We start from the raw sequence: 18969 nt of genomic DNA on the forward strand, positions 1-18969 counted from the left end.
TATTAAAAACAAATGCCATTTGCTAATTGAAAAATATTAAACATAAATTCACAGACATGACACATTATATTTTTTTATTTTTTATTTTTATCAAATATTTAGTATATAGATAATGAGTAGAAAAATTTAATTAATTTTAAAAAAATAAATCTAAAAATATTTTAAAACATTAAAAAAAAAAGTATGACGTAGAGCAAAACTCTTGCCTATTATAAACTCAAGTTGTTTCTCATTGCCCACCTACTCTTGTTCACTTCTATCTTCATACACGAATTAAGCCAAGGACACCTAGCCCTGATCTCTTCCATTGGCATTAACAGAAAATATCAACACCGGCAACCCGCATGAAAAAACCCACAATGTTGCCGGCAACCATGTCCGAGATGTGGGCAACAATGGGCTCTACCATAGCCAGCTTCATGTTCGTGTGGGCAATCATTCGCCAATACTGTCCTTACGAGCTTCGCCGTTTCTTTGAAAAGCATACGCACCAACTCACCGGCTCTTTCTATCCCTACATTCGGATTTCCTTCCACGAGTTCACCGGAGATCGGCTCAAGTGCAGCGAAGCTTATGCCGCTGTTGAGGCTTATCTCAGCACCAACTCTTCAAAGAGCGCTAAAAGACTCAAAGCTGAGATGGGCAAAGACAGCAGCAACCTGGTTTTGAGCATGGATGAGTACGAGAGAGTGACGGACGAGTTTCGTGGCGTAAAAGTTTGGTGGGTGTCGAGCAAAGTTGCGTCGCCACCGACGCGGTCCATGTCGTACTATCCCGAGCAGGAGAAGAGGCTGTACAAGCTCACGTTTCATCGGAAGTACCGACAGACGATCACGGAGTCGTACTTGGAACATGTTGTGAGGGAAGGGAAGGAGATTAGGGTGAGAAACAGGCAGAGGAAGCTCTACACGAATAGTCCTGGCTACAAGTGGCCGAGCTACAAGCAGACGATGTGGAGTCACATCGTGTTTGAGCATCCGGCAACATTTGAAACAATGGCGATGGAGCCGGAGAAGAAACAGGAGATCATTGAAGATTTGCTGACTTTCAGCAAGAGCAAGGACTTCTATAAAAAGATCGGGAAGGCGTGGAAAAGGGGTTATCTTCTTTATGGGCCGCCGGGGACGGGGAAGTCGACGATGATTGCAGCAATGGCGAACTTGTTGAACTATGATGTTTATGATCTCGAGCTCACAGCAGTGAAAGAGAACACGGAGCTGAGGAAGCTTTTGATCGAGACAACGAGTAAGTCCATCATTGTGATTGAGGACATCGATTGCTCACTTGATCTTACTGGTCAGAGGAAGAAGAAAGAAGAGAAATCTTCTGATGATGAGATTGAGAGGTTGAACAAGGAGATTGCTAAGAGAGAAGGGAAGGAAGAGGGGGCAAGCAGCAGTAAAGTCACTCTTTCTGGGCTGCTGAATTTCATTGATGGACTCTGGTCTGCTTGTGGGGGAGAAAGGCTGATTGTTTTTACAACAAATTATGTGGAGAAACTGGATCCAGCACTCATAAGGAGAGGTAGAATGGACAAGCATATTGAGCTGTCTTACTGCAGTTTTGAGGGGTTCAAGGTTCTTGCAAAGAATTACTTGGATGTTGAAATGCATCCCATGTTTGATACCATTCAGAGATTGATGGAGAAGACGAAGATCACACCTGCTGATGTTGCGGAGAATCTTATGCCCAAGTCCCCAAGGGATGATGCAGAGAAATGTCTGTCGAGCTTAATACAGGCTCTTGAGGAAGCGAATGAAGAAGTAGAAAAGAAGAATGATGAAGATTTGGGAGAGAACGATCCAACCATAGAAGGCTCTGTTCTGTCTCAGGTTGACAAATAAACTGAAAAATCATCCTGAACCAGAGATGCGGCCATGTTTTTTGGAATTAATTTTTGTTCAAAAAAATTCGGAGGGCAACTGCCAATTTGATGATGGGGTTTATTCTCTTGTAGAAACTCATGCGAATCTGTTTGCATGCCAAAAACTCCAAATAGAACCCTGAGAAATTAGAGCAAAACGACAGTTTTATATGGCCATAATCATCGCAAATTCATCAAGGAGAAACACAGAAACATAAATCAAAGACAAAACGAAAGCAAAACCGTGATAAAGATTAGTATATTTAGCTATTAAGGAGACTGGTTCCACGACAAATCAACACAACATACAACAGTCTTAGCCATATAGCTTTATCAAGAGATTCGACCTGCTCAAGTCTCTAATGCGCAGCGACTGATCATGATCAGTCATATCATGAGTGTACACGAGAGATCCAACTACATAGTTGTAACATCTAGTAGGCTAAAATTTCGGTGTACAACACTGTTTATGTAGAGTTTACTGTTTCATACTGAAAATGCAAGTTTTGGCTTGATTGTTGCTCAACCCTAGCTCAACCTTGCTGATTGTGACTCGGCCTTGACTCAAGTGGTCCTAGCTTGACACTTCCCTTGACAATTCGCTCGAGCGAGAAGCCAACCCATGAGTTCGCTTGACACCCGCTTGACACTTCGCTAAAGTGAATGTTTAGTTTTATAGCTTCTCGCGTCATGGACTATATATATACATGCTTTTCTTCGTGTATTTGTGGAGAATCATGGGTGTTCATTGAGTGTATTGGGGCTTTGAGATTAAGGATTTTATGATTGATCTCTTATACTCCACATTTGTTGATGGTGAATTCATTGAGACTGACCCTGCTCGTGAACGTAGGCTCACATTGAACTAAACCACTTAAATCTTGGTGTTTTGTGTGTGGTTGTTGAATTTTCTTTAGTTTGCTTCCGCTATTATTTTCTTTAAACTAGCATTGGATAACCGGTTTATCCCAACAAATTGGTATCAAAGGGCCAGGTTTTGTGCGAGATCTTGAGGGATGGCTTTGGCAAAATTTGGAATGGAGAAATTCGATAGCTAGAATAGCTTCAGTTTGTGGTGTATCAAGATGAAGGCTTTATTGTGACAACAATGGTTGTAAAAGGTATTGGATGTGAAGGTGACTGATGATTCTCCTGCACTACCAAGCAAAAAAGATGAGAAAGCACACAGTCCTATCCTATTGTCACTATCAGATGGAGTTTTGAGGGAGGTTTCTGATGAGGAGACTACTATTGGTGAGGCACTCCCAGCCCCTGCTTGGGCTTGGATGGTTACTGAAACACCGGGACATGTATTGGATGTGAAGGTGACTGATAATTCTCCTGCACTATCAAGCGAAAAAGATGAGAAAGCACAGTACTATCATGTTGTCACTATCAGATAGAGTCTTGAGGGAGGTTTCTGATGAGGAGACTGTCGTTGGTGAGGCGCACCAAGCCCCCGCTTGGGATTGGACGGTGACTGAAATGTCGGGACATGTAACATAAGGCTACACATCTCCTGTACATGACAAATAACATGCAATGCTCCTAGATATATTAGCAGTAGGCAATAAATAATACAACAAAAAATAAATGGTTCGTGTGAATCTAGGCAACGCCTAAGGCAATTGCCTTAGCACATGATACTGTAAAATATACATAACTCAAAACAAATACCCCAAGGGTGAATATGTTCGTTTTCCCAAAACACAGGACCTTTCAAAACATTATTCCACAAAAGTTAAAACCTCATTTCATGTCCATATTCCCACAAAAGATCTTAGTATTCATGGCCTCTCCGGCTTTGCATTCTTCTCGAGGAACTGGTCCTTACTACGGTTCTTGAGTCGCCTAACTTGTCAACGAGGTGAAGTACTTTAGTAATAGTCTTGTTAATGGTCTCTAGTTGTTCCTAGATAGAGGGCTCAGAAGAGCTCACTACCATCTTAGGTATGATTCTTTTCGGAGGAGGTGCTGTCCTCTTTCGCTTAGTCATTATTGTTCTCGACTAAGCATGAAACAACTTCTATCATTTCTGTTGGAAAATGGTAGTGAAAACTACTACAATGAGATTTTGAAAATCTTAGCAAGTAAACAGACAACATACAATCATTAACATAAGCATATAAGAAGTATATCATGAAATGCGTGCATGGACATGTACTTGATGCATGACTTGACTAGAATTTGACTTAACACATTGGATCATTTTTCAAAAGACTTGTAATAGAGACATTGAAATTTTCAGAAAAACATCTTTGACTTTCTTTTCACGTTGATCTTAATCAAAAATTGCCTTATTAGAACATATCACAAGATTTTCACTGAGTGATCCATAATATATCACGAAATTTTCATCAAGTGATCCATAACATATGAGCTCTTGTTCTTATTCTTATTCAGAGGGTGAACACAAAACTGTTCCCTTTTGCACTGCATGTTCCTCCTAGTTATCACAACATCAACGGTCTGTGCACCATGGTGAATACGTCATAAACAGAGTCATTTCATATTAACTCGACAGTATTTCATTGTATTACATGCTTTATGCATCCACTAGTGTTTGGCGCTTTCTCGGTCCGGAATTCTTTAAAAAGAACCTATTTGACGCTCATCGACGGTCCTTTGTCGACTCAGGAGTTAACACTCTATTTTTAAGCATTCTAGAGTGGACATAGGAGTTCCGCAAGGATGTTTTGCCACCCTAGCACTGGGGGTCATGATAAAACATTTAGACTCTTTTCTTTGAATTTCTTTTTCCAAATGCATGTGACATGAGCCTTAAGACATATACCTTCTTACGCTTGACTTATGACACATGAGATGTTGTGCATGAAATAATCAAGCATAACATGTTCAAATCATGGCATGGTAACATAGAGTACATGGGATATCAAAACATATATATGGAACCATGGAAACTAGTCTTGGCCTAAACATCCAAGTACAACATCATGAGAAAACATCACTTTAACATGTTCCAATCTTAAATCATTGTGCATAGAAATCATGGGGTAAGGAAACAAAGCATATGGAGTTTGGCTAAGATCCAAAACTTCTAGAACATGCTATAGCCAAATCACCAAGTATCCCAAATTAACAACGTTGTTTCCTTAAAACCAAAACATGCAAAGGACATTCTTGCCATTGTCATTTTAAACCGAATCATACCATTCATTCCATATTCCTATTCCACATTCAAATCATGGCATGGTAACATAGAGTACATAGGATATCAAAACATATATATGGAACCATGGAAACTAGTCTTGGCCGAAACATCCAAGTACAACATCATGAGAAAACATCACTTTAACATGTTCCAATCTTAAAGCATTTTGCATAGAAATCATGGGGTAAGGAAACAAAGCATATGGAGTTTGGCTAAGATCCAAAACTTCTAGAACATGCTATAGCCAAATCACCAAGTATCCCAAATTAACAACGTTGTTTCCTTAAAACCGAAACATGCAAAGGACATTCTTGCCATTTTCATTTTAAAATGAATCATACCATTCATTCCATATTCCTATTCAAATTTCAAGTAAGCATATTCAAGCAAGCAAACAAAAAATACAATAAAAACAACTAGTTAGAATGGGGGTTCCAAAAGCCCTAATCCGTGATCTTGAGTGTGTGGGGTTTCTAGGGTTACCGCTAGGGCTCAAGCAAAACTAGACCATTTGGCCTCTAGGGTTTTGAGTCAAGAAACCCTTCATTTTCCTTGTGCTCTTATCTATATCTCGAAATAGAGTGAAAATGCATGAGGTTGGCCGAATACATGGAGGATTTGTGCCCTCAACCATTCAACTTGGACCATTTCTAGGAAACCCTAGTTTGTTTCCCATGAACAAGTGTTGAAATCGTGTGGGCTTCACTATATTTGAACCCTTTAGAGATTCTCATCTCTTCTTGAGTTGAGAATGTGTTATGTGTGTAAGAAAATGAAGGAAAAATCGAGTCCTCACTGTGTCTCTTCCTTGCTAATAACGAAAATTCCTTCTTGAGTATGGCTTCCCTTGTTTGGTTGGAATGAAAGTGTGAGAAAGTGAGGAATCTTCAAGTGGTTGTGTAAGAGAATGTGGATAGGATGAGAGCATGTGAAATTCAAAAATGGCAAAAGAGAAAAAGGCCTTGGGTGTGTAGCTCCTCCCAGTTATATAGAGCTCTCCTACAAAATCTATTGGTTGCTAGCGACCCATTACATGAAGGACAAGTGGCCTTCTTCCCTTCCTCCTTCCTTGACCGAAAATGACACTTGGTGTTCCCAACCTTGGATTGCATTGGAAATGTGCATGGCATGTGGGTGGTGTGTGGGGTTCTTCCCCTTTTGCTGAAACCCTCTTGTGCCACTTCTACTTTTGTTTAGGTACAATGTACCTCAGGGCAAAAAGGTAAAATAAGTGTAGGATCTCTTCATCTTCCAAAAGTGAAGCTTGCATGCATGACACATGGCATGGGCGTGTGCCTTGCCTTTGCCGCCCCCTTCCTACTCCAAATCCCATGAAGATCTTTCATCTAGTGCCCCTTCCTTAGGTGACTTTTCACTTACCCAAGGCTCCCTTTGTAACCCTAATGTGACATGTGGCTTGTGAGTGTGTATCTTTGAGTGTGGTGGCTGAAATTCTAGGGTTAGGATAGTCATTTTGTGCGAATGTCCCTTCATATTCCTTCTAGAATCTGTTGCATGGTTGACAAGTGGTAACGTCTCAGGAAAACACTTGGGGTTCTCTCTATGCAAATCCCATGGAAAGGGTCCCCTTTTGTCTTCCCTTGGCGCCACTTCCCTAGAAAGTCTCCTTGAAACTCAAGCAATTGACAAGTGGCTTGGAGAGTGTTTATGTGTGTAGGTGAGTTGGCCGAGTGGCCTTTGGCTTCCCCTAGGTGCTTCTCATCATTCCTTCTTCTAGAAGCCTTCTTGCATGAGCGACAAGTGGCAATACCCACTAGGGTTGGTGTGCAAGCCTTCCCTCGGCCTCCCAAACACTTTTCTCTCCCCCTTAGCGCACTATCATGACTAGGTACATAGCGTTTTGTATGGGTGACACGTGACACTAGTGGTAAGGGTTTGGATCATGGGCTATGGGCTATTAGACTTGGATTTGCTTATGGTGGCCAAAAATTACATGGGCTGAATTGGTCTTCTCTTGGCTTGGGTTGCTTAATCACAATTCTAACCAAGAAATCTATGGCCCAAAACTATAAGCACATGCAATGAAAAAGAAAAAGAAACTTAGATGCCAATCTAGCTAAAACCGGGCTATCACATCCTCCCCTCCTAAAAAAAAGATTTCATCCTTGAAATCGGCACTATAATCATCAACCAAAACATTCATAGTTAGAAATGCTGGAGTTACTACCTCTTCTATTTGCAGCCGTAGACTCTTCCGAGGATGATGATGATGGTGGTACCTTATCTCATTAATGATCAAGTATACTTATTCTCATTAATTTAAATTTTTGAGATAAATTATTAGAGGATGAATCATCACAGTACTACGTCAACGAAGAGAAGGATGGCATCGTTACCTAAATTCTATTACTCTATTTATTTGTTATTTGTTGCTTCTGTAATGAGTTGTATATAAAGGGCAGTATTGTCGTTGTATGGGATAAGTTAGTTAGAATATTCTTTCGTTGTTGTATATAATTGTATCATTGGCATCATTCATAAGATACATGAGGAAATTTCTCTCTGCAATTCTGTCTTCCTCTATTTCGCATTCCTTTGTTTCGTGGTACTAGAGCTTTCAATCAATGGCCGACGCTTGTAAAGAAACTGATTCCAAATCTTCCAACAATACAAACTCCACAAACAAGTACCTCAATTTCTATGACCTTTTCAACCCATTCCGAATTGAGACTGGCGATAACCCAGCTGTAGCCATTGTTTCCAAACTCTTGACTGCTGATAATTATGTCAGTTGGTCCCATACGATCTCTCGAGCTCTTCACGTGAAGAAAAAACTAGAATTTATCAATGGTACATTGCCTAAACCTACTAACCCCTCAAACCCTCTTTTCGAAGCTTGGGAGAGATGCAACGACTTGGTTGTTTCGTGGCTACAGAATTCTGTAAGTCCTTCTGTCAAATTTAGTCTTGCTTTAGTTGATGATTCAAGAGTGTTGTGGTTGGAACTCAGGGATCGTTTTACCCATCAAAATGGCCCTCGAATTTTTCAACTCAAACGTGACTTAGCTCGCTTATCTCAAAACCAAGACAATGTCAGTACCTATTTCGGTCATCTCAAAGCATTGTGGGATGAACTTGCTATCTATGACCCTCTTCTCGATTGTGAATGTGGAAAATTAAAAATCCTCCATGATCGATATGACCGAGACTGTGTCATTCAATTCCTTATGGGGTTGTCTGATTCATACTCAAACGCCTGAGATCAGATAATGCTACTTGACCCTCTACCACCTCTTAACTATGTGTTTTCCATGATCCAACAACAAGAACGACAACATTTGATGATTCCTTCTACCAATTCTCCTGACCTTATGGAAATGATGGCTAGACCAACCTTTAACTCCAGCCAAAATTCCTCCAAGACCACTCACCAGAAAAATAATCGCCCATATTGCTCTTACTGCAAAATTCCTGACCATTCTCTTGAAAATTGCTTTAAGGTTGGAAATGTCGATCCACCACAATGCACTCATTGTAATATGACTGGCCACATTGCTGAGAGATGTTATAAATTGCATGGTTACCAACCTGGCCACAAACTCCATGGGAAAACTAACGGCACTGCAGCAGTTGTTACTCAATCCTGAGCACTCTCGAATGGTGATCATGAGGAGGATCCAACTGAATCAATGAAGCTTACCAAGAATCAATACCAACAATTGCTTTCTCTTTTGCATTCCAAGGAAACTAGTTCAGTTATGGCATCATTATCCGTTACACAAACACCTCCTTCCTCTCCCAATACTCAATCAGTAACTCTCGAGTTTCTGGTATGACCACCTGCTTCAGCACTCGCACACACTCATTTCATCACACACACATCTCACCTTGGATTATTGATATTGATGCAACAGATCATATGATTTGTTATACCTCCCTTTTTACATCAATCACGACCACAGTTTCCTATTAAGTCAAACTCCCAAATGGCCAAGATGTTCTTGTTACTCACATTGGTGTCGTAAGATTATCTGAGCATCTAGTCTTAACTCATGTTTTGTGCATGCCTTCATTTAAATTCAATTTGCTATCTACCAAGAAACTTACCCAACATCATTCTTGCTGTCTAATTTTTTCATCCAATGCTTGTCTTTTTTTTGACTTAGCATCATGGACAACGATTGGGATGGGTGAAGTTAGAGGCGGTTTGTATTACCTCCTCAGGTCTTGGGTGTCACCATCTGCTCTAGTTAATGCACTGCCTCGCTTTCATCACTCAACTTCACTTCCTTCTGCTTCCGCCACTCACACTACTTCATTGTATGATTTATGGCATTATTGTTTAGGCCACATTTCTCTTTTAAGACTAGCTTTAATTACTGATCCTATTGTGACACACAATCAAACATTTCACAATCAAATACCATGTTCAGTTTGTCCTTTGGCTAAGCAACGATGTGTTTCTTTCCCAACTTTTGCACATTCTGCTTTAAGTAATTTTGATCTTGTCCACTGTGATATATGGGGTCCGAACTCCATTGTTGTAGTAGATGGATCACGCTTCTTTCTCACAATTGTTGATGACCACTCTTGGACAAGATGGGTTTATATGCTTAAAAATAAATCTGATACCAGATCTTGCCTTATGGCCTTTTACAGCTTAATTGAAACCCAATTCGACACCAAAATCAAAACCATTAGAAGTGACAATGAAGCTGAGTTCCAAATGAAAGAGTTTTTTCAAGCTAAAGAAATTATCCACCAAAGAAGTTGTGTAGAAACACCCCAACAAAATGGAAAAGTCGAGAAAAAGCATCAACATATAATGAATATTGCCCGAGCCTTAATGTTTCAATCCCACCTTCCACCCCCATATTGGATTGACTGTGTTCTCACAGCAGTCTACCTTATTAACCATACCCTTACCCCTCTTCTTCATAACAAAACACCCTATGAATCCCTCTTCCAAACCCCTCCCCAATATAAACACTTGAGAGTTTTTGGTTGCCTTACATATGCCTTTACCAAATCACATGGGGGCAAAAAGTTTGATCCTAGAGGAAGAGCATGCATGTTTTTAGGCTACCCTTTTGGAGTTAAAGCATATAAATTACTCGATCTACAAACTCATCAAATTTTTTTATCCAGAGATGTCCATTTTCATGAATCAATTTTTTCATTTCATTCTATCATTTCACCTGCTGTTCCACCTTCTAGCTCTATCACACATCCTTTAATTTCTTCACTACCTCATTCGGTTTCTATTCCTACTCCACCACAATCTAGTCCTTCCTCCCACTTCATTACTCCCTCACCTGCACTTATCATTCCAGATAATCATTCTCCCCCTCCCACATTTTTAGCTCCAAGTTCTCCCCTTCCTACTTCCTCCCCACCACAGCCTTCCATTTCTCCATCACCATTACCTCATGCTACTTTACATCAACCTCCAATTTCACCAATGCCTCTTCACAGGACAATTAGAACCAGGTGTGCTCCTGAGTACATGCAGGATTACCATTGCCATCAAACTACTCTAACTCCTCCTATGTTGCTATGTTCACCATCAGGTACAACTTCACCTTTACACAACACCATTTCTTACCAGCATTTTTCTCCAACTTATAAAGCTTTTTCAACCACTATTTCCACTCACATTGAATCAAAAACATATAAGCAATCCCTTAAAGACCCCAGATGGTGTAAAGCCATGGATACTGAATTAGCATCCTTGGAGGTGAATCAAACTTGGCAACTTACGGATTTACCTCCTGGCAAAGTTTCCATTGATTGCAAATACATCTATATAATTAAGTATGACTCCGATGAGAGTGTTGAACGACCCAAAGCAAGACTAGTGGCTCAAGGCTTCACCCAACTTGAGGGAGTGAACTATCAAGAGACTTTTTCTCCTATGGCTAAGTTGGTTACCTTAAGGTGTCTCTTAGCTATTGCATCGGTTAAAGGCTAGCATTTACATCAATTCAATGTAAATAATGCATTCTTGCATGGGGATTTGAATGGAGATATTTATATGAATCAACCATCCGGCTACACAAAAGGGTCACCCACTCAAGTATGCAAATTGCTAAAGAATTTGTATGGCCTCAAACAAGCATCAAGGCAATAGTATTTCAAATTTTCCAATGTCCTTGTTGCTGCAGGTTTCTCTCAATTCAAGGCTGACTATAGCCTTTTCACCAGTGAAATTAACTGCACATTTGTTGTCATCCTTGTCTATGTTGACGATATATTGGTTGCAAGTAGTGACATTGCTGCTGTGCACGAGTTGAAGTCTCTCTTTCATAGGCATTTTCAGATCAACGACCTTAGAACATTACGCTACTTTCTCGGCATAGAGGTTGCGAGATCATCAAGAGGCATTCATCTCTGCCATAGGAAGTACACACTAGATATTCTTGCAGATTCCGGCACCTTGGGCAGCACCCTTGCTAAGGTTCCAATGCAGCAAACCTTACATAGGCAACTGACACTCCATTACCTGATCCAAGTGTTTATCGACGTCTCATTGGAAGGCTCCTATACCTTACAGTCTCTCGGCCTGATATTTGTTTTAGTGTCCAAAATTTGAGCCAATTCATGGCAAATCCTACTGATGCTCATTCACATGTGGCCCACAAAGTTCTTCAATACCTTAAAGGTGCACCAGGTCAGGGACTTTTGTTCCCTAGTTCTTCCTCTTTACATCTTGAGGCTTACTGCAATTCCGATTGGGCCTCTTGCCCTGGCACGAGACGTTCTGTTAGTGGTTACTACATTTTTCTTGGATCTTCCTTGATCTCTTGGAAATCCAAGAAACAATCAGTGGTATCTAAGTCATCGGTAAAGGCCGAATACCATTCAATGGCTGTCACTTGCGCTGAATTAACATGGCTGAGATACATTCTATCTGCACTACACGTCCACCATCCTCAGCTTGTTTTTCTACACTGTGAGAACCAAGCCACTATCCATATTGCAGCAAATCCTGTCTTCCACAAAAGGACTAAATATATTGAGCTCGACTATCATCTAATTGGAGACCAAATTCAGGCCGGCAACATATGTACTCGTTATGTCTCAAGCTCCAATCAACTTGCCGACCTCATGACAAAGGCTTTGTCCTCTACTGTTCTTAGCTTTCATTTATCCAAGATGGGAGTCGTAAATTTTTACGCTCCATCTTGCCGCATGGGGGGGTATTAGAGGATGAATCATCACAGCATCACGTCAACGAAGAAAATGATGGCATGGTTACTTGAATTTTATTACTCTGTTTATTTGTTATTCATCGCTTCTGTAATGAGCTGTATATAAAGGCAGTATTGTTATTGTATGGGATAAGTTAGTTAGAATATTCTTTGGTTATTGTATATAATTGTATCATTGGCATCATTCATAAGATACACGAGGAAATTTCTCTTTGCAATTCCGTCTTCCGTTGTTTTGCATTTCTTTGTTTCATAAATAGTAGTTTTACATGGTATGGAAGCAAATATACTCAGTTCAAATCTACACTCTAATTTTCATTTAATTAATTAAATATTCTACGTAATAAACCTAAGAGTTCGATCCACATGTGAGGAAATTGTTGAGACAAATATAAATTATTAAATCTAAGTCCTTTCATCTTTAAACAATTTAAAAGTAAATAATAGTTTTGCTATACATCTAACGAAGTAATATTTGACGTGGAGAAAAGTTCACATTGCAGTTAAAAGTACTATGGTTTTGACTACTTTAAGTATAATAATCTCAAAATAAGCGGTATTCCTTCAATTTTACTTTTGTTTTATGCAATGTGCAATACTCACAAATTAACCAAGATGCTCCGAGTCCTAGCTAGTTTCTATTTCCGGACCGGATGCACTTAATTTAAGCCCTTGCATTATTTTAGTTTTTATTAAAAAAATAAAGTAAATTGATGGTTTTTTTTTTTCAAAATATTTTAAACAACTCCCTTATTAGTTATTATCCATTCAAAATAGCTTTATTTTTTTTAATAAAAATGTTAAAAATATATACATTAATGTGCCTCATATATCTCTATATCAAAAAATATTAATATTAATAGTTTTATAATACCTTTATATTATATATAGTACAATAAATATTATGAAAAATAAATACAAATTTTACTTACTACAAGACTAACTCGCCACCCCAAAAAGAAATTCCTAGATCTCCCATTAATTGTTAGGCAACCTATAGTGGCCCAATCTCTAGCTACCACACACACTTGTTGAAGTGATCAACTTATCATATTAATATAGGAGGAGAGGAGCTCTACTTATCATATTAGTATATATAAATATATATTTCCATATATATATATATATATATATATATATATGTATGTGGGGGAATGTTTGCGAAGTACAAGGCATTTAACCCGTATTCTAGAAATCAAACTAAAAATATATAAGTGAAAATGTCACTCTTCTATGTGAATTATTTGTTTAAACAATTGAGTACGTGAAAAGAAACCTAGGTCCTCAATAATTATAAAATTATTCTGACAATTAGAACTAAATGAATTAGCTAGACAGTTGGAGGTAATAGTGCCTATGTTTTGGTGGTATAGATGGTATATTACAATTTGTATGCTAGCTAATTAGATAGTGAAAAATAACGTAAATACCTAGATTTTATCCATTTAATTCTTCTTGGGAGGGATGTTTGCATCCCCTATTGGGTTGGGATTGACTGGGAGGATATTTACATTTCTCCCAAGCCGAGTCGAGTTTATCCTAAAGGCCCAGTGTTCAATAGTATAGTTGACCCATGAATTTGCGTAAGGGAGAAGGAGGCCTAGGGCCTGAGTGGGAAACTGATTGACATGGAAAGAGAGGATGCCACCTACCCTAGCACAACCTTGCAGAAGCACGTCATGGTAAAGCTCATTTACGGATTGGATACGGTACATGGATAGAGATCACGATAAAACCTCTTATCACTGATAGAGCACATTCAAGATGGCCACACTCACCCATCTGCCACTAAAGGGTGGCCCGGGGAGGCCATTCATTATAGGCAACGATGTGGAATCCTATACGGGATACTAGAGGCCTCTAGTACGGGATACATTGTATGATCTCGACAAGTAGTATAAAAACTGGAAACTAGGTTAGAATTTAAGACTTACGTTCTCTTGCGTATTGAAATTCTTTCTGCAAAGTGAAAATTGATTTAGATATCGGATGTGACCCTTAAACCCCAAGCCCACCATTCTCTATGTCATAGGTGAACGAGCCCAATACCTATTGTGTGAAACATGTCGTCAACACTCATGTACTGACAAAATGGAAAATTGTATGAGCTTTACGTTTTATTAGCAATAAAGTATGACTCACTCATACTCATTCTCATAAGGTATGAAATGATTCACATAGTTAGAACTTTAAATGTGGATATATATATATATATATATATATATATATATTATATATCTTCTACATATAAAATCGTCTATCCGAAAAGCAATAGTCTTTTTTGGTTTAACATTTTGTTTGCCAATTTTATCCCTATGTATTTCTCATTTTACATTTTTGTCCCTTGGTGTAGCCTTCTTTCACTACCATAGTATTTGTCTGCAGATTTGAGGTTGGCCATCCATTCGAACAGTAAGTCTTTGTTTTCCATTCAGCATGTTTTGGATTTGGAGATTCTCGAAATTTTCGAGGGATAATATTAGAGAAACAGAATTTGATATTTGTCATTGCATATTAAGGACTATTACAAAGCACTTTTTTTTATAGACATGAGCCAACGGATTGTACAATATTGCAGAAACTAGAATATTCTAGACTAAGACACGATTTTGTTGCAAGAGGTGTGCAGAACTGCATGCTGCCATTCAGTTACATAACAACACTAGGGTATACAGGTTGTGATGCTTGTGAGCTAGAAATATGTGGAGAGACTATACTAACCTTGACATCCCCCTTCAAGTCAAGCTGCAGTTGCTGAAGATGTAGACTTGAACACAGGGCATTAATATGGGCAGTTGATAAAGGCTTGGTTAGTATGTATGTGAGTTTGTCCTTTATAGAGATAAAATTTACATGCAATGATTTATTGAGGACCTAAGCACGAATGAAGTGAAAATCAATCTCGACATACTTTGTTCGTGCGTGAAAAACTAGATTAGAGGAGATATAAATCGCACCCAAATTGTCACAGTAAATGAGAGGGGCCCGAGTGAGAATAACACCAAGATCACGGCAAAGATGTTGTATACAAATAACTTCCGCTATGGTGTTAGCCACATCTTTGAATTTAGCTTCGGTGGAGGAATAGGCCACGGTGTTCGGCTTCTTTGAGGACCAAGATATTAGATTGTGGCCAAAGAAAATACAAATATTGTTGGTTGAACGTTGATTGTCGGGGCATCCAACCCAATTAGTGTTGGAAAATGAAATAATATTAAAGCCAGAAGAAGGAGAAATCTACAAACCAACAATTGATATGTGCTTGAGGCATTGCAAGATACGTTTGACAACCTTCCAATGTGGGACATAAGAGGCATGCATGAATTGGCACACCTTGCTAACAGCAAAAGTGAGGTTTGGTCTGGTGAACGATAAATATTGTAGCAAGCCAACCGTGCTATGGTACAGTGTGGGATCTTCAAATAAATTTCCAATGAATGCACTGAGTTTACAAGCTTTACCAAATGCATGTTGATTTTGTGTAGCAAATTTGTGACATATTTTTGCTGAGTGAGGAGTAATCCATTGGAATTAGCAATGGCTTCGATGCCCAAAAAAAAAAAAAAAAAAAAGTAAGTTGCCAAGATCAGTTATTGGAAAGTCCTAGTGCAGTGATGAAAGTAGATTCGAAATGCATTGAGTTAAGGATCCTGTGATCAAGAGATCATCAACATGGACTAATACAAATTTGATAGTCAAACCAAAGATGTGCAAGAATGGGGAGGAGTTTGTTGAAGATATAGTGAATACAATGCATGAGGTGATTGGCAAAGACCATAAATTGCCTTATGTAACTTGCACACATGAGATGGAAACTGAGAGTGAGTAAACCCAAGGGGTTGGGCCATGAATACGGTTTTGGTGAGAGGACTATGTAAAAATGCGTTTTGCACGTCATATTGTTGAATGGGCCAATGATGAGATACTGCCAATGTGAGAACACATATGATTATTGTGGCCTTCACAACAGGGCTAGAGGTTTCTTCAAAGTCCACACCAGATTGTTGGAGAAACTCAATTGCCACAAGTTGCACCTTTCTTCTTTCGATGGAGCCATCGGTGAGGCATTTGGTTTGAAACACCCACTTGCAAGTGACTATGTTGCAAGCCATGGAAGATGGCACTAACGATCAAGTATTATTTGCAAGCAACGCAATGAATTCCTTACCTATTGCTTCTCTCCATTTAGGATACTTCTGGGCAATAGTGTAATAGGTTGGTGTCTCAGGTATAGACTCAGTTGCAGTAAGAAGTGCACGGGGGAGGGGCATTTGATTGTTCCATCTGTGAATTGGCGATGATAGAGACTATGTGTTCGTGATCTAGTCACCATTAAATGGACATGTTGTGGAGTAGTAGATGATGAAGAACTCTATGGAGTTGGTGTTGAAAGGGGAGAGAGGACATGTGGTGGTCTCGGAATTGAGGTAGGAGAAGAAGGGATTACCACTAGGAGATTGAAAAGAGGTAAGGGCCATATGAGTGGATGATTGGTTGGTCTTGGGTTTAGGTAGATCTGCAAAAGGGAATTCTAGCTCATTAAATTTAACATCCTTGTAAATGCAGGCCCAATCCATTTGTATATGGTGGAAAATAAATCCTTTATGCCCTGGACTAAGACCATGAAAGGCACAAGACATCAAATGGTAAGAGAACTTATGAAGGTTATATGGAGTAGTCAATGGCCAGCATTTAGCACCAAAAACATTGAGGGAATTGAAGTCTGGATGTTGATTGTTGAGAAGAAAATAAGGGGAGGAATTATTAATGAACCACATGGTGGAAAGCATAGGGCTAAAATGTGAGGGGAACCGATGCATGGGCAAGTAAAGCTAGCCTTGTATCAATGATATGAAGATTTTTCCTTTAGATGATGCCATTTTGTGTATAAGTATGTGGACATGTAACACGATGATTAATGCCACATGATGCCAAATAATTAGAAAAAGTCTTAAATTCGCCTCCCTTATCGGATTGAAATTGTTTGATTTTGGTGTTAAATTACAGTTCAACTTGTGCTTTGAATTTAACAAACATATCAAATGCTTGATATTTGGTTTTGAGAGGAAATAACCATGTGTGGTGAGAGAAATCACCAACAAAACTAATATAAAAACTATAACCATCATATGATACATGTGGGGAAGGTCCCCATAAATATGAGAAAATGAGCTCAAAGGTTGTAGATGATCTGTGAGGCTGCATGCATGCTAGAATCCTATGAGATTTCGCCTTAGCACATGCGTCACAAAAAGCTGATATCATAGAGGGATCATATTGAAGGTCATGCTGGTGAAGGATAGAGTGGACAAGCTTTATTGAAGGGTGGCTAAGCCTATGATGCCACAATGGAATTGAAGGAGAACTGGTTTGAGCGGATGGATGATGAAGTGAGGGTGAAAATGAGTAAATGCCATTATTTGTGGTCCCTTGAAGAAGATTTGTCCATGAGGTGTGATCCTTAACACAAAAAGAATTAGAGAAAAATTCAAAACACAAGTTATTATCAATGCAAAATTAGCAGATAGATATGAGATTTTTTTGGAAAGATGGGACATAAAGAATTTTGTTGAGAAGGAATGTGGAGTGAGGAGTAGAGAAAGATGCTGAACTAGTGTGGGAAATTGGCACGATTCACCAACTCGAAGTTGTTCACCACCACTATAATCCGCAACATGCATATTCAACTTAGCCAAATCACTAGTAATATGATTTGTAGCCGCAATATCTAGATACCAAGATGCATCGGTTGGGTAGTTGGAGGAGAAATTGGCTTTAGCTTGAGGTACATTTGTGTATGCCTAGTTGAACTGATAGAAACAAGTGATAGCAGAATAACCATGCCGATTACAAACTTGGTAGATCACATGAGTGTCAGTAGGTGGGGAGAAATTGTTACCAGTGTTACTTGAGAAGAAGCCTTGAGCTCCTTGGGAATTAGAGTGACCAGCACCACCATGGGTTCTAAAAGTATTTCGAACACCACGAGAACCTCGACCACGGGAAGCAGAGGAAAGTTTAGCTGAGAAGTGAGCTGAGACATTAGAGTGAAAAATGCTTGAGTCAGAGTGATGAAGCATTTGGACTTCATGAGCAGGCAAATGACCGAGTAATTCATCTAGGGAAATTGATTCAAGACGAGTGGTCATCGAAGAAACAAGTGCAACATACTTAATGCCAAGACCAGCAAGAAGATATGGAACAAATTCAGCAGGTGGAAGGAGATGACCAGTTGGTGCCATGATATTAGTGAGTGTTTTTGCTCGACGAAAGTAGGTTGAAATGGAATCAGTCCCTTTCTTGAGGGAAGCAAGTTGAAGCTATGTTTGGATGAGACATGCTTGGGAGACAGAAGTGTAAGTGGATTCTAAGGAGAGCCACACAGCTTGAGCTGTGTCATAGCCAACAACTTGGGCCATAATTGGTTTGGAAAGGAAATAGATTAGTGCACACATCACTAATTGGTCTTGTTGAAGCCATAAGTCATAGGTAGGGTTCGGGGTAGAGTCTTCAAGCTCGGGTTTGGGAGCAGGGCAAGTACCATCAACGTACTTATAGAGATGCTGACCACAAAGGTAGGGAACCAATTAGACCTTTCATAGTAGATAACTTTATGGGATAAGTGTGACAGTGATGGTTTAAGAGAAGTTTGGATGAGGGAGGGAGGGAGAAGAAGGATCGGAAGAAGCAGCCATGGAAGCTATAGTCCTTTATGGCTCTAATACCATGTTAGAGAAATAGAATTTGATATTTATCATTGC

The 18969-nt window shown here is 39.3% G+C and overlaps 2 protein-coding genes across 2 annotated transcripts; both read left to right on the forward strand.

Annotated features, from left to right (window-relative positions):
• The first annotated feature begins 226 nt into the window (after positions 1-226).
• On the forward strand, positions 227-2041 carry LOC122281376 (AAA-ATPase ASD, mitochondrial-like). The gene has a single exon (XM_043092814.1). The coding sequence runs from the start codon at positions 345-347 to the stop codon at positions 1842-1844; it is 1500 nt and encodes a 499-aa protein (XP_042948748.1). The 5' UTR covers positions 227-344; the 3' UTR covers positions 1845-2041.
• Positions 2042-7621: 5580 nt separating this feature from the next.
• On the forward strand, positions 7622-8257 carry LOC122282148. The gene has a single exon (XM_043094104.1). The coding sequence runs from the start codon at positions 7622-7624 to the stop codon at positions 8255-8257; it is 636 nt and encodes a 211-aa protein (XP_042950038.1).
• Positions 8258-18969: the final 10712 nt, after the last annotated feature.

The sequence above is a fragment of the Carya illinoinensis genome, chromosome 11 (genome assembly GCF_018687715.1).
Source record: "Carya illinoinensis cultivar Pawnee chromosome 11, C.illinoinensisPawnee_v1, whole genome shotgun sequence".
In the NCBI taxonomy this organism is placed as follows: domain Eukaryota; kingdom Viridiplantae; phylum Streptophyta; class Magnoliopsida; order Fagales; family Juglandaceae; genus Carya; species Carya illinoinensis.